Source organism: Bemisia tabaci, chromosome 1 (genome assembly GCF_918797505.1).
Source record: "Bemisia tabaci chromosome 1, PGI_BMITA_v3".
NCBI lineage: Eukaryota > Metazoa > Arthropoda > Insecta > Hemiptera > Aleyrodidae > Bemisia > Bemisia tabaci.
In genome coordinates, this window is record NC_092793.1 from 9565052 (window position 1) to 9581599 (window position 16548).

A 16548-nucleotide genomic window follows, 5' to 3' on the forward strand; every position below is an offset into this window, starting at 1 on the left:
GTATCTATAAAAAAAGTGTACCTAATTCCTTCAGAATACACTAGAGAGACAGAATAAAAATAATGACACAAAAATGATTCCACGAATTATAAAATATATTCAAATATCTCTAAAATTTGAGGTTGTTACAATAAAAAATATTTAACAACTTTTATATTTTGCTTGGATCTTACTCTAGAACAAAAACAGGAATGATAAAACAGAGTTGTAAGACTTAAAACAAGTGGAATACACAGAGGACAAAACGGATACAGGTTTATCCGCCTTGCACTGAAGGGAAAAGCTTGTATACATACTTTCACGACAAAAAGTGCTCACATTAACTTGTCTAACAATGACTGATCTTAATTGATGAGTTAAACGTAACACTTTCCTCCAAAATATTCTGTCAAATAAAATGAATTTTTGTTTCCTTCATTTTGTTTTTTTCCTTTGTAAATTTTCAGAATCTGAAGAGAGTTCACTAACAAGAAGAAAGAGAAAAAAAAGGTTCGAATTGCCATAGCCTAGCGGTAACGTGCTTGCCTTGTGGGGGGGGGGGGGGGGGCGAGCATTGATGAACTGTCATGCGAAGCAGCCATAAAGAGTTTCAAGAGACATTTTAGAATAATTACAAAATCGACAGCTTTTATCTTTAAAGAAGCTGAAACCCTTATAATACAAATAGAAGGTATACTAAATTCTCGTCCTATAATTCCTTATCACCAGATCCTCATGACTTGGAACCACTAACTCCAGGGCACTTCCTGATTGGAAGACCGATAATGATGTCAAACTGGACCCAAGAACAAAGACCAAAGATCAGAGAACTGGGAAAGCATGAAAATAATTTTGGTCCAGGTGGCAAAGAGAAAATTTACAACAACTGCAGCGATCAGCAAAGTGACACGTTTAAATTTTCAATAATTAACACACAAAAAACTCAGAGAGCAACGGCGTTATTGTATTTTTATAGGCCTTTGAAGTCAAAACTGCAAATTATGAAATACCCCCCCCCCCTTCCCCCAATAGAAAATTGAGAAAAAGCAAAAATTCTGCTAAATCTCAGCCAGCTAATGGCACTAAACACACATCAATCAATATATGCTACGATTAAATGACCTCATCAGAGAAAAAATACTTCTCGAATGTTTAACTGTAATATCACGTCCTTTTTTGTTATGAAAATTTTAGTTTCCGATCAACGGCCCTGAAATGAAGAAAAACAGTAGATCCCATCATGGGCGGAGAAAATAGTAATGGAAAGAACGGAACGTTATCGTAAGTGGTTTCTCTATACTAGCAGATCTTCAAGAGAGGTAAATGGACTCTTGGACCTCCAAACAAATTTTTTAGCTACACCTATGGAACTAATGTGATTCTTGAGTAAACCGTCAAGTTATATTTGCCGGGAGATATTTTAAGCAGCATCATTTTTGCAGTAATCTCCAAGACATTTTAAGTTTAGGTATATCTTTTTGCTTTGAGTGTATAGTCTATCATAAGGACAAGCATCTACGTACAGGACAAGACAGGCTCAGAGAATCATATCCTGCAATCCCTACTTTTTTCGAAAATGAGGTTTATGATAGATTATTTTTGCTCAGCAAGTGAAGGCCTTTTTGCAGAAAATCATCTTATATGATCAGAGCGAGTAAAATCCTTTTATTTAAAGGATTGAAATTTGAAGTCTGGTACAGTCCTGGACGTTAGAAGGACAAATTTTCGCAGATTTCTGACAATCACCTTAGTTGAAGAGTGTAGATTCTAATCTTCAGTGCCTAGAGTGTCGAGTGAAGTCTAAACAAGATTTCTAACACATTGCGAATTTGTTTGACATACAATTACAAATTCCTGTTTCAGGAGAGGATTTTGATTAATGTGCTTCTATTCCTTAAAGAGACATTATTTGGTGAAATTTCACTTTAAATTTAAGGATATGGTAAAAACTCATTGTAAGCCATGCAGGAAGAAACTGGTGTTGAAACTGAATGAAGAATTATTGTCCACAAGGAAAGAGATCTTTGGGTTGAGAGACAAAAAATTGATCAGTGGCACAATCAGAAATTTTTTATGGGAGGAGAGGGTCTTCAGTCAAATACTTCTGGCAGACAGGGAGGAAATCCAAAGGGTTAACATTTCCTATAAAACACAAAAATGATGATTCTAGGGGGAAATTTTCAGTCATGAAGGGAGAGGGTTTGGATCTCATGAGCTCCCTACCCTGGGGACAGTGCTGAAATTTACGTATTGATATCACTGCTCACGGAGTGTTGAATATACATTTTGGCGCGATACAAGCAAAAATGTGAAAGCATTCTGGAGTTAAGACAGTTTGAAGCTCGCAGTTAGAAAAATGTAGTTATTTTATGTTTTAATTTGCCACCTTCAAATATCAGAATGCATATTGAGGCCCTCTGCTGGCACTGAGATAAACGAAAGTGTTGGCGACCGATTTTATGGGAGACAAGAGAGTGTTTCCAACGAAAACTTAAATTTTCTACCTAACTTGACATAAACAACGAATTGCCACCATTCGCAGTGGCTTCTTTCCCTGTGCAAGGCCTCGTACGAAGTGATATTTGAGGCAGTCGATTTTCGATAGATGAGCCGAAAGCAAAGGTACTGAAGAACTTACAAGGTACTTAATACAATATTGGTGGGTAATAGTAGTGAGAGCAAGGTAGCATTGAGAATTCACTTTGATAATTGGCCAATAGATTTTTGTCGCTATGTGACTCCCAAAAATTAAAACTTAAAATCTTTCAGACAGAGTATTCAAAGTGAAAAATATTCAAACTTAAAATATAAATAATGAGTTCATGCATGAAATTTAAAGCCGACATTATTACTGGACAATACAAAGAGACTTGAAACTTCAGTGCAATATGTTGGTAGACTTGAGTAATGACCAACACTGCTCATTAATACTGGATGCATCTGTAAAACTTGGCTTTTTTGTTTCAAGGGATTAAATCATTGATCCGATACTTCGTCATTTCACACAAGAAAAAATAAGTAAGTATCTGAGCGAGACAACTTTCATGTCAATTAATTTAATACCCTGGTTCAAAGATGACTCATTCCTTTTAATAGGATTGCTTTAAATTGACTTGATTTGTGGTCATGAGGTTTGGTGTGTTCAGTTGCTACAACTACATGACAGCAAAAGATAGAAAAAAGTCAGTTTTTCTTGCGAAAATATTTCTGACCTAATCTTTCTTATTTTGTTTAAAATTCATGCATTGGAGCTGTTGAGATTTGATGCTAGTTTTGAAACAAGTTTCAAGTTCCAAAGAGTAATTACCCTATTAGGCAGATAAATTTCTTAGCTCTAAAACAAATATATTTCTGATGCATGAGAGACCTATGATATATAAAATAAGATTACCTAATTACACTCATTTAAGTAGTGAAATCTTCACTTAAAGGACAATGAAAAACTGCACATAATAAAATAGAAAAAAAGAACAAGAAAAAACAGAAAATTCAAAATATCACAATTTTAGAATGCCTAACCTTAATTATGCCCTCTAAATATTTAGCAGAAAGAGCTGATGATTGTGCAGCAAAGACAATTTGTTGATTCAAGTAAAGTAATGTATATGTGTTTGCATGATTGTGATTCTACTAGACTTAACACAGTCGACAATAAAGTTCTGATCGCCTGAAAAAGTAGGTACTTTTTTCCTTTGAGTCGTAATAACTAGGAGGTTTTTTAATAATGAAATGTATGGACCTTGTATTAATGAAATAAATGAATCTTCAGATGTTATCGTATAACATAATTAAATATAAAATTCATCATTATTTTTTCACCTGAAAATGATTTCCGCAGCAAAATTTCAAATTCAAACCAAAGACGACCAGTATCTGTTGATAAAAATGTACAATTTTTGAAGGATCGGTTGTATTGATTAAAAGATGAAGAAAATTTGGCAAGAATTCCATGCAACCTTCCAAAAATTCTTGTGTTTTAAGCCCACCTAACTTTAAGAATGACATTGAACAGAGCAGTTTTTTGCTGTAAATTGATCAGAAAAAAATAAGATGAATGAGATATCTACTCATGGTACATATTCAAAACAAAAATTTCAAAAAATTAAGAAGTACCTACTCACGGAGACTTCTCTCCAAAAAAAGCCAATTGGGTGATTAAAAATTGTTCTAAATTTAGTAATTTTTGGTTCTTAAAAACTTGACAATGAATGGGGTCAGTTAAATGTGGTACAGAATTGGTTCTTAAGGTGATTCGATGGATGCTATATTTTGTGTCAGAGCGACATGCGATATATCGCATTGATTAGTTCCATTTTTTCAGCTACTTGTCATTTTTCTCAAATTTTGAAATCGCAATTCTGTTGTTAGGAGACTGAAGAATTCTTTTACCGATTTTGACAAACGAATTCAACATAATAAAAGGCGTGATTTTTTAAGAGGAAAAATATTGCATTCGATACTGATATTGAAACTACACTTTAATGCAAGATTTTCTCTCTAAAAAAACCACACCTAAAATACGTTGAATTTGTTCGTCAAAATTGGTGAGTGAATTTTTTAGTCTCCTGACATCAGAATTACGATCTCAAAATTTAAGGAAAATGACGAGTAGCTGAAAAAATGGAACTAATTTATGCGGTACATCGCATGTCCTTTTGACACAAAATATGGCGTCCATCGAATCACCTTAATGGTTAATGATCATGGATTTGCCAAGGGTCAACATCAGTCTAGACGCCAGAATTTTTGTAAGGAAAATAACAACAAAAATGCCGATTGAAAAATTAATCAGATCACATCAATTGTCTGCATGGTTCTTGCATCCCTAAAATAATTCCATCTCCAGTTTAGGGATGACGAATTTCCATTCAATACCTACTAGTAATGAAGCATTGAATATAGAAATCTGGGGTTCAGACTTATGCATGATTGCATTTTAACATCAGTAGGTATTCTTGCAATTCGTTGGCACGGGAAACTGACCAATTTTGTACACTAGACTACTTTGTTAGCATAAATCGTAAGTTACAAAAAAACACTCCATCTAAAAATACATTTTGAGCTTGAATAATCGTTAGAGTGGCATAAGATTTGTTCTTTGTGAACAATGGTATTGTAACAACAATTATGGAGCATTCAATTTTTTTAATACTGCTAATTTAAGGATTTATCATGAAAAAATTGCTCCGTGTTTGCTAGTAACCAAGGATTTAAAATCACTGATAAGCAAAGGATAATTGAGAAGAGAACAAGCAGTCGATGCAACTCATGCCCTCCGTTCACTTTAGATAATGTTTATAGAGCTAGATTTAATATTAAAATTGATGCTTTGGAAGTGTTAAAGGTCCTTTCCCAAAGTAATTTTGCAGTGCATAGCGTCCTTACCCTGTTGTACATTTCAATTGGTATTGCGTCTCAAAAAAAGAGTAAATACAAAACTTGGAAACATCTTTAGCACGGAATGAAAGATAGTGAGAGAAGAGTATTAGGCTTTCATTTGACAGAGGCTTCCAAACGTTGTTTTCCCAGTATTAATTCTCTGGTCCTTGATGACCCATGATGATCCTTTTTTTATTTTTTTCATTCATAATGAATGAAAATGCACAAATAAAAATTACTTGTTCTCTCTTAAAATTACAAACACACAAAAGAAACCAAAACATTCCAACCAGCATTTGAGTTTGGAAATTAATTAAAAGAAAGGAAAAATCATATTTTTGAAGGACATTATAGTGATGAAAAATGATTAATCGTAAATGTAAATCTTGAGTGAACTTCATGTAATAAGCATTAACTAAGAGCTTTTCTTTTTGCTGAGAATGAAAGTAATATGTTTTTGAATTTTAAATACTCCTATTTCTATTTCCCTCTTTCTTGAGCAAAGAAAGAAGTTGAAACTAGCGTTTGATCTTTACTTTTTAATCAGACAAGTACCCGATTTCTAAGGGAAATCGTGTGTTATTTTAATTTCTTTTTTACTTTTCCTTCAGAATCAAATGCTGGTTGGACTTCATCAATCCTGAGTTAATCGAATCTAAGGTTTCATTCACAGATAATCCTTGAAGTTAAGGTCTTTCTTAGAAGAGTAATTTAATAAAAACGATAAAAATAGCCTTACAGGACTTCTAGATCATTCTCTTTAATTATTTGCAAACATAGCAAAGGAGAAAGCACAGTCTGAGGAATTGAAAGAAATTGGAAAAAAATGTCCTTGAATTTACATGCGTAAAATTTAGACCAACTGGACTACATTTTGCAAAAAAGTACTACTATTTCTTAGTCACCCAAAAAAAACACCTACCTATCTGCATGTAAAAACTAAAAGCATATGTGCTATTCCTGTAATGAGCCAAAAATAGTAGTTCCTGATAGCAAATTGTCGACTAACTGTAACAGCAGAAAACCTCTTTAAATTCGTATATAATATCCAATTAGCCACCAAAAGTTACGGAGTATTTTGAAAACCTAATTAATAATTTTTCGCAAACTAAGTGAATTCGATGAATGAGGGTGAAACTAAATTAGCAATGACAATCAAAACTGGATTAGTAAAAACTAGGTAAATGTACTACCTACTTGTTCTAAACTCTTCATTAATACTGAAACTGGAGTCACCTAATGGCCACGAGGTAAGGACAACAATTGTGTGGGTTGAAAAAAAAATCTCACCGAGTCAAATTTATCGAAGGAATGTCTCTGAATAAAACCTTCAATACCTAATGGTAAAAGACTTGCTTAAAGTGCCTCAAAAGGAGACAGTAGGTACATTCAAAATTTACAGATACTAGAATAAAAAAGTAAAGTACAAAAACTATTTTTTACATTATTACAGAGCTGGGGGTTGTGACCATGGCACATCAGTCAAGGCAGGAAGTCTGTCAGCAAGTCGATCATTATGACCAGAACGTAAAATATCCTCAGCAGGGGAGCAGATAGGCCGAGGCCCAGGCTCTGGAGTATATGTGAAAGTCAAGCCTGTTGCATATATAATACCATCATTTCGAACTAATGAGACAGGAACTTGTGTGGGCTGCCGAACCCATAGCCACTCACCCCTAAATGAAGATATATCTGGAACGACGCAAAGCATGCTTTCTTGACATCGGTACATCGTCTCTGCCTCAACATCTCCAAACCAGACTTGTAAATTAGGTGTAAAATTTTCACCTGAGAGTTCTAACATGGCCACATCTCCACCTCCATTGAGATGTAGACTGTGGACAACGGGAACAGGCGTTACGGGTGACCTTACAGGGCCCATCCCTTCATAAAACTGGTATTCTGCTTTATCTGTGCTGATAATTGTCCAACAAGCTCCATCGTTTATCATTTCTTTATTTGGTTCTTTGGGACAAGGCGTTGCTTGAAATTGGATGATGCGTTCCTGAGATAGGCATAGGTACATTCGTTCTGTATCTTTCATGTAAAATGCACACTTGTGCAGTTGCGAAACAGGATCATCCGCTTCTAGTAGAGCCATTTGCTTGTCTACTTTACGAATTATCAGTCTGGGCAGGGCCATTCCAGTGTCGCTGCAAACTAATTTGACAGTGCTTCCATAATGTACATAGCCATCTTGAACACTAAATTCCTCACTCTCACTCTCTTCATCATCTAGTAGATGAATTGTAAATGCTCCCCACTGTGTAGAGCTTGCATGAAAATTTCCATTCTCTACATGTAAATACCTTGTACTAACAGTTTGGGAACGGAGCCTATTAAACAGGGCAACTTTGGTGCCACTAGCTATACAGAGGTCTGCATTTTTTAGTGATTGTTTTTTCTTTGATGGTTTTGAGATTACTTTAATTCTTTTACTATGGAAAACTCCAATATCATGCCCGCTCCCATAAAACATTTTTACAGAAAGCATAAAATGTTTCCGCTTATCGGAGTCAGAAATGAATAGAGTTTTGGCTGCACAATACTGTTTGCCATTATTGAGGTCAAGCTGTTGCATATCTTGCTCTGAGTTTCCTATTCCAATGAACGCACACAACTGGGCAGCTTGTTCCGACTCACCCTCTCGCAACAACTGTTCTTGTCGCAACCGCCAACCATCACCGAATAGATAGATACAAGGTGGAGGACAAAAAAACCGTTTCTCATTACCGTAAGATTTTTGAGCCACTTTAGCATGAAGAATGACTATGACCATATCACTTCGTTCGCGCAAGTATCGCTCCATTGCCTCCCTTGTTAGCCGCTGGTCCTCGTTCCGGTAAGCAAGGCTATGCGCCATGCCTCCGTATTGATGAGGCATTGTCAACTGCTGTCCTCCGCAAACCATTACTTTTCTTCTATTTCACAATGCATGACTTCACCTAGAACAAGAGAAAATGAACAATATAGGTAAAAAAAAAAGCTGAATACAAAAGTATAACAAAGAATGTGAAGATTGTAGTATCTCTAAAAATATATGAAACATATAATCTGAACAATTTTTCTTTCTTTCTTATTCAAAGAATTTTCAGACCAGTGAATATTTGTTTTATATATTTTTAGCCATTTGGACTGGTCTGGTAATTTTTGAATTTATTACACATCCTTACACCGGTTCAAAGCTTACGACTCTTACAGGCTATGTTGATGATGTACCTATCAAAATTTCATTCACAAAAAAAGGGGAAAGATAAACTTAAAAAATAAAAACCCATGGGAATAGATTGACTGACTTTCTGGATGAGATTTTTTCTTTCATTCAAATGAGAATCACACCAACCTCTTCACAAGAAAAAAAGACAGAGCCTAAAAAAGAACCCGCCTGATGATTGCCATACCTACCTTTATTGTGCAGACTTAAAATACCAAATTTGGTACCGATAATATGTCAAAAGCGTAACAAGAGAAAGATTGTTTCAGTTTTGGTGTTTTATTTATGCTTTATTTCATTAATTTTTTTAAACTAAAAAATCAGTCTCATCATAAAATTTTTGAGATAAGTTCATTTTATTTCAGTTTATAAGTTTATTAAGTTCATAAGGTTCATAAGGCATAATACCAAAAATCATACAAGTCAATTTTCCCTTGACACAAAGAAAATGAAACAGGCACTATACATCAGTATAAATCAAGACACAGTTGTCTCATTTCCATATCAATAAGAAATCCTAAAACAATTACCTACGGCTAGAAATAAAGTAATCTAGCTCAAATTCGCAAGACAGCGATGAAACTAGCAATTTTTAAGTTGGGTGTCTGAGTTTGATTGCATCTATCAAAGCTTCACTTGAAAAGACAATCAAGTCAAACTTGCTTAACATTCACTCATGAATATTTACAGACATATTTCGAATCAATGAAATGATAATGAATTTGACTACATTTGCTATGCTGAAGAGGCACCAATCAAATTTTCTTACTTAAGAGACATTGAGAAAAGAAAGTTTTTGTATTGAAGCAATTGATCGATAGTGAAACTCCAAAACTTTGTACCTTGTTTGCGGTGTTTAACAATCTTCATTCCCATTTTATTATTTGAGGGAGAGCATCATTCCTTCAGGTTTTCACAAAATTTTCTTTCCAAAGAGAAAAATAATCCCAGAAATATGATAGAATTGATGTTCAGTAAATTTCAGTTTGAAAAAGGAGGTTTGATAGGAAGTCTGCAACGTCACAAACTGAGAAATGTGGTTTGGAAGTTTCACCATTGTTATTTGTTCAGATTTTAATGGAACATTTTAAAATATTGGCTAAAAAATACACCTTACTCTCACAGTAATATTTTCTCTACCTTCAATCGCTAGAGTGATTTCAAAGATTTTCTATGTAAATTATTATATTTATTTAAGTCATGTTAGGTACAAGCCCTCTTTTATTTAGGATTGTACTTGGAGAATTTGAACTCTAGACTAGATAAATGATCTTCCTCTTGAATAATGTCATAACTTCCAACGCAAAATTTTCACTGATACTTTGGCCTCTTAACATTCAATAAAATGAGATCGATGGCTCTTGGAATTTTTCCTTCTCTACAAATTCACAGATTAAAGCTATACACAACACATCCCAATTTTTTGGCATGGATTAGGCCTGATTTTTTTTTTTTTTCATATTTCATGAATTAATTACGCACTAAAGTTCTTAATGTCTCTTGTCTGAAATGGGTTAAGTCAAAATAATCCATGCTATCTGTCAGAAATAAAAACTGGGTACACAACACGTTGATCAATTTTTTTTTAAAACTTTTTATTGTGCGTCAAAGTTGTATTATTGAATAAGAGTTGGGGGAGAATAAAAAAATACTTCCAAAATTTGGTCTTAACAGCACAACTCGCTTGGTTGAGACCAATTTTCATCCCTGTTAGTCTGCATGGATTCACAATACTACTGCACTTTTGCTGACGTCACCTTGTCTAATATTGTGATGAAACAGCATGTGGGCTAGCACTAGTTGCAATCTATGCATTGTGGGATACGTTGCTCTTTTACCAGCTTAAGTTTGGTGACAAAAGAGCCGTTGAAGGTTCTGAGTTTAGGACTTTGGTTAAATTTGCCTGGTTTTAGCTTTATCTCTGGGCAGTCCGCTATGCACTGGTCAGGAGATGTCATCGCTAAAGTCCGATGTCCTCAACTTTAGAGAGGTCCCACTAAGATGTGTTTTCGGTGTTCTGTTTCAATCATGATCTAGCCTGTGACTAGCTCTGATTTTGGTATAGTTTAAGTCAATAGAGAGAGCATTTCATCTGAATACGCTGCAATGTTCAGCAATTTTTGCCTGTTGAGCTATACTGTGTCCCCAATGCAAAGCAGCTTCGACCCGAGGGACCTAATATCCCTTTATTCTCCGGTATATTACAATATTGAAGGAAACAAAAATTTTGTGGGGGGCTGTTGGGTGAAGTGTGAAAAGCTACCAGGTAAGGACAAAAAAATATGGAGGGCTGAGACTTTCTGCATCCCTGTGATTTTGCCTCTACAGCAACTTTAAAAGGTTACTTACCCAAAACTATGGGAGAAGTTAGAGATTTATTTTCTGAATGCTGCGGACAAACTTGAATGGGCATATAGAGTATCTAGACCCCTTTCAAACATTCAATGAAATGAATTTGGGGGAAATCTGTTGGTACCTTCGTTTCAGTTTGACACACAAAGCATGCTGAGTACCTTTTGCTAAACATTGCGTGCAGAAGACAAAGAATTGCAATACATTCCAGCAGAGCACATTCATATTTTGTCACAGAAAATTAACGGATGCAAAGGTCACTTGCTATGCTAGGGGACAATGTAAATAGCATTAACAGGAGGATCTGATCGGAACAAATTGCTCTTCGTTTCATGAGTGGAGTGCCATGACAAACATGGAAAACGTCAATGCTGGTTCAGATAATTAGATATACTTCATCCTCCCAAAATTGGTATGTAAAACCCGATAGTTTGGCTAGAAGATATTTGAAGAAACAATAAAAAAAATTGAAAATATGTAATCCAATCATTCTACTTGCAGCTAGTAAACAAAGTATCGGCAGCTTACGTGTAGGTTAGAAATCCATGAGAAACCTGAGAATTGATATATTTTCAATCACTGATGAATTGAATAGGTTTGAAAGAAAACTATAAAATAAAGGACAGTAAATTATTTTCCTTACCGAAAGTTATGAAATTTGAGGAAGATTGCTGTAGATACAAGTAAACACATTCAACAAGATGCTGGGTTCAGTTACAGCCAACTACGTGAAGATAGGAGACAGACGCACTATCAATTACAGAGATGATTTAAATGTTTCGATAACTGCATGACTAATTCAATTTCGAAAATCAAAATTATGAGTATCACAATGACAAAGCCACAAATTGTACATGAGAAACTTTCCGCTGTAAACACAAAACACACACACACACACCACAGCTTTTGAAAAACACCTGTTCGACGGGAAGCATTTTCCCACGCCGTTACCAACTTTGATACGACAAATTAATCAATATCGAATTTTCGAAAAATGTATTCGGCGCAGAAAATTGAACGGACAGTGCATGGAAAAAGGACTGAAATGCATTAAAAGCCCGTAGCAAAATAGAGGAGTGAAGCGAACGAATTTCACGAAAGTTTTGATGGCTGCGATTAATTTTGTGTAATTAAGAAACCGTCTTGATTGCAGTTCTGGGCGAGGGCCCGACTGCTTGGAGTGGGAGTTCGGGTCAGCCAATCGGAGAGCGGATACCCGCCGACGGGGAGACGAGAAGCCGGGGTCCTTGCCAATCAAATTACTCTGGAGCGGTGGGTGAAGAATATTTTTCAAGGCAATTCTGATTTTCCCACGGGTGGCGCGTCGCGCGGCAGGCCGTACGCCGCGCGTCGCGACGCGCCGATGGTTAGAGAGTCATACGTGCCTGTGAGAAATAGGAAAAGCATCCGTTCCCTTCGCACATTGCGCGCCATGCATTGACTGGGTCGCTCCTCGCCGGGCCGCTTGTTTCAGTCTCCGACGCCGCGCTGAGGCAATCTCGCGTGAGCAGCTACTTATTTTTTTACATTTTTTTTCTTACCTCTGCTTTCTTCTCTACGCATTGAACTTACAATGATATTTAACAATCTACAAATTTATTGAAAGTGTGCGCCACAGGCGGATCCAGACACTTCGAACCGGGGGAGGGGGCGGGGGGTTCGCCCCCCACCCATAAAATTTACGCAATTTTAAAGCATCCGATATGCAGTTTGAGTCAATTTGGTCATGAAATTATCAAACAGGCCGGCCAGGTTGGCTTAGTGGTCAGCGCGTCTGACTCTAGGTCAATAGGTCCCGGGTTCGAATCCCGGTGACGAGTTAGATCTGCTGAAACAGGTTCTTCTCGGCCCTAATTCCTGAAAATTGGAAAAGCCTGGAGCATGGAGATCCCACGATGTCTACGGACACTAAAAATTGTCTAAAATTGGCTGAAGGTGCTAGACACGAAGCCATTAAACCAGCGGGGGAAAAAAAATTACCGAACAGAAGCAGTCCTTCCCTCTTCTCTCCTCTGTTCCTTCCTTCGTCCTTTTTCCTCCTCCCTCTCCGAGCGAACGGGGGGGGGGGGGGGGGGTTATGTCCCCCAGTCTAATGTCAATGCGAAGTGGAATTGGCACCCCAAAAGCGTATGGCACTCCGCAAAAAAAGTAGATTACGCTCCGTTATAGTGTAAGTCATTCTGTAAAGAGAATGGATTGCGTTCCGCATTCATATCACTCGCAGTTTTCGAGCGCTGTAGACTCCGCTGCACAAGTTCACTTTTAAATTTTTAACAGTGTATCCAGACTTCCGGGTCCACCGCAAGGATCATTGTTGGTGAAGAGGGGGAGGGGGGCTTTTTTTTAGGTGGGTGACGAATTTCGTTCATCGCAGAGTAATTTTTTTCCAGTCGTTGCGTAGTCATATAAAAATTAGAAACACCAGCAAAGAAGAGCCGGATGAAGAGTGGTCACCCTTAATTGCCGAATGCCCATGCGCCATGCATCACAACAAGGACGCTAAAGTGAAAGGAAAGGGGGAAAAATGAGAAAAAAGCATGATATACTTTAGAAGGCACGAAGAGCAAGCCATTCGATTTCGTAGCCGGCCCGTTCCTGCTGCATGCTTTGCCAAAACTTTTAAACGATGTTTAACTCTTGGGAGATGTAGTCGACGTGAATATGGCCTTCAATTTCAGCGCATATAAAGCAGCAAATCTACCTGATGAAAGTGCGAATGCTACCTATTTAAAAACTCAAGAGTATCTCTCTGCAATAGACTTTGCCAGAAACATTAGATAATGGATGAACTTATTGCCAAGTGTGATAGTTCACTTGGGTTTCGCCTTCAACTTCGCCGCATAGGCAACCATAACTACTGGGGAGCGCGAATAGTTATCAATTCGAAAAACACTCCATTATCTCTATCCATTAACTTGGATAGAATCAATACTTAGACCGTGCTTCTTAAACTTATTGGCAGGTATTGTCCACCTAACACCGAAAAAAAATAGATATTAAAAAAATGTGCGACTACTATTGGATGTTGTCATTAAAACTCTGGTGTTAAAGTAACATTCTAGAATGAAAAAGTAACAACCTAGGAATAGGATGTTGATGTTGTCGTGAATGTTGTTTTTTAACATCTGTGGTGTTACTACGGCACCTTTTTTTTTTGCGGTGAAGTTCGCCTTCAATTTCGTCGTATAGGCAACAAACATACTTACCGAAGAGTGCGAATAGATGTATATCTACGTCTCCTAAATAAATTACGTTACACTCAGTTCGACCTTCCACCCAAGTTTGCGTATTAAGATGCAGTTATGATGGAAATGGAAATGATGGTCACCTGAGACTCTTGAACTAAGACTCTCGAAAAATCGGCGCTAAGCGTCTACTTCAGCGTTACGTAATGCAGCCATGAGTGCCCCCCCTCCCCCCGCGCAATGTACCCGAAACGCCCCCCCCCCCCCCCCCATGAGAGTGTTATGTCTTTTATGAACGGCACCGAAAGGTTTGATCAGGGTGGCAAAATTTCATGAAAAACAAAATCTTGAAATTTTCACGTAAAATATTTCATTAAATTTCAGTAATTTATGAAAGGTATTGAAAAATACCGGTTCCTTTCTATGTTTCGTAGAATGTAAAAATTGTGACTTTCTTCTATTGTAGTGTGTTTGAGTGCGGGTTGCATACTCTAGCCCCTGAAAAATGTGAAATATTTCACAGCCTTGTGAAATTTCACGAAATATTTCACTGAAATACCCAATCTTTCATTTCTTTTTTACGTTCCATGCCACCCTTGATTCAGGGCCGGATTTACCTACTTGCCGCCCATGGCCGCCTATATTTTGCCGCCCCCTTCTCTACCGTTCCGAAACATCAAGAAAAAGCATCAAGTGAACGTGCCGGAGGGGGAGGGTTTAAGACGCGTTTACTCGTGTTGAAAACATTTTTTGCGAAAGCCCTGTCAACACTACTAGCAAAAGTTCACGAAACTTTGCGCGGAAGTTAAGTTCCGGAAACCTATCTCTGTGTGGACAAGGCCTTCCATTTACAAGTATTGAACGAAAAAATTATGAGAGAACAAACATGAGGTGGTTTAATAATTTTAACTTCGGCCGCGCCGGCGCGCCGCGCTGACCGCACTGTATTAGGCGCAATGCGTGAAGTATTCATGCAGTCTTGTAGGCGACATGCGTTTCACGCCGACCGCTGCTGACCGCACAGTGTTTGATGCAATGCGTGAAGTATTCATGCAGTTTTGTAGGCGCTGTTACACGCTGACCGCCGCGCCGAGGGCTTCTCCTTTTCTTCTCAAGTCCTCGTCATCATTGCTCTCTACGCCGCGCCGTTCCAGGCCAAATTGCGTGTTTGGTTTCTCTCTTAACTCGACTAATTAAAGGTGCTGTCTATTGTATCACCGAAAGACGTCAAAATTAGAAATTACTGTACTCTCAGGAAATGAGAAATTTTGTCGCGTTTTCTCGTTTGTAATTTTTTTCTGAATCCGATTTTTTTTTATAGCTACATTTAAACAAATTGCAAAATTTACCGCCCCCTAAATTTGCCGCCATGGGCCGCGGCCCATATGGCCACCCCCTAAATCCGGCCCTGCCTTGATTTGATGCTTCCGCATCAGTGTTCGAAACTCACCTTTGAGTTTTAGGAGCCATGTGGCGCATCAAGCCTCATTTTTAGGCGCCATTGAAGATTTTTTAGGGGCCAAATTGACTTTTTGCCTGTATAATACGGCGCAATTAGTGAAAAGTTAGACGCAATATTTTTTCGTAACAAAACTAGTAAGTAGCTGTAACTTGGGGAAGACAACAGAACTAAGAATGAAATTGTGAAAAATATAAAAAGCAAGCTTTCACTTGTAGTGCTGTAAATTCTGAGTTTTTTCAATTCAAATAGATTTGTTTTTCTTTCTTTATGTGACTTCCTGTGAAAATCCAAATTTTAGGGGACAATTTTTAGGGGCCATGTTGGCGCAGAGCCTTCATTTTTTAAGCGCATTTGGCGCGTTGGCGCCTGTGAGTTTCAAACACTGTTCCGCATCTTCCGTATGTTGTAATAGGAAAAAAACCAAAGTACATACACACACACAAAAAAAAAAAAACTGAAAGTAGAGAGTTGAATTGACAACCTTGCTTCTCCACCACTCACAACCCCCGCCCCTCCACTCCTATGCTGCCCCTCCCCTCCACTTAGGTAAACATAACCTCAAACCTCTCCAAAACACAACAAACACATGCAGGATGCAGAATCGTACTTTGCGTTCAACATCGCTTATTTTATTTAAAATTTTGTAATTTTAATTCAGTTATATTAGCTTCAGCACTATCTGGGTGCAGTCTTATAGTTCGAGTGAATGTCTCGGTGGTAACGAAAGTTTAATTTCATTTCGTGTCACATTGTGTAATATCAAGTGGTTTGTTTATTGTGTGGTCCGATTCTATTTTACAATGAGCAATCCTTTTTTGCCCCATGAACACAAGGAATGTTCATGTGAAACCAACTCCTCACTGGCAAGTGTTGAATAAAATTCATAATGGGTGTTCATGGACTTTGGAAACTTATCGAGCCTGCTGGGAAACCAGTGCCCGTAGAAACACTTGAAAACAAGACTTTGGCTGTCGGTA

At 37.4% G+C, this 16548-nt stretch overlaps 2 protein-coding genes across 3 annotated transcripts in view; one reads left to right on the plus strand and one right to left on the minus strand.

Moving 5' to 3' along the window:
• Positions 1-77: 77 nt before the first annotated feature.
• On the minus strand, positions 78-12103 carry Su(H) (recombining binding protein suppressor of hairless). The gene is made up of 2 exons (XM_019055526.2): positions 11568-12103; positions 78-8303 (listed from the first exon to the last, which is right to left on the minus strand). Exon 2 carries the CDS (start codon positions 8267-8269, stop codon positions 6806-6808), a length of 1464 nt encoding a protein of 487 aa, XP_018911071.1. The 5' UTR covers positions 8270-8303; positions 11568-12103; the 3' UTR covers positions 78-6805.
• Positions 12104-16121: 4018 nt separating this feature from the next.
• Positions 16122-16548, plus strand: part of mus201 (rad2 superfamily protein mus201) — a 34260-nt gene continuing 33833 nt past the window's right edge. For both annotated transcript variants that reach the window (XM_019055904.2, XM_019055912.2), the window contains exon 1: positions 16122-16545. In XM_019055904.2, the coding sequence (XP_018911449.2) occupies positions 16458-16545 (88 nt within the window). In that variant the 5' untranslated portion in view covers positions 16122-16457. The remainder of the gene's footprint in view (positions 16546-16548) is intronic.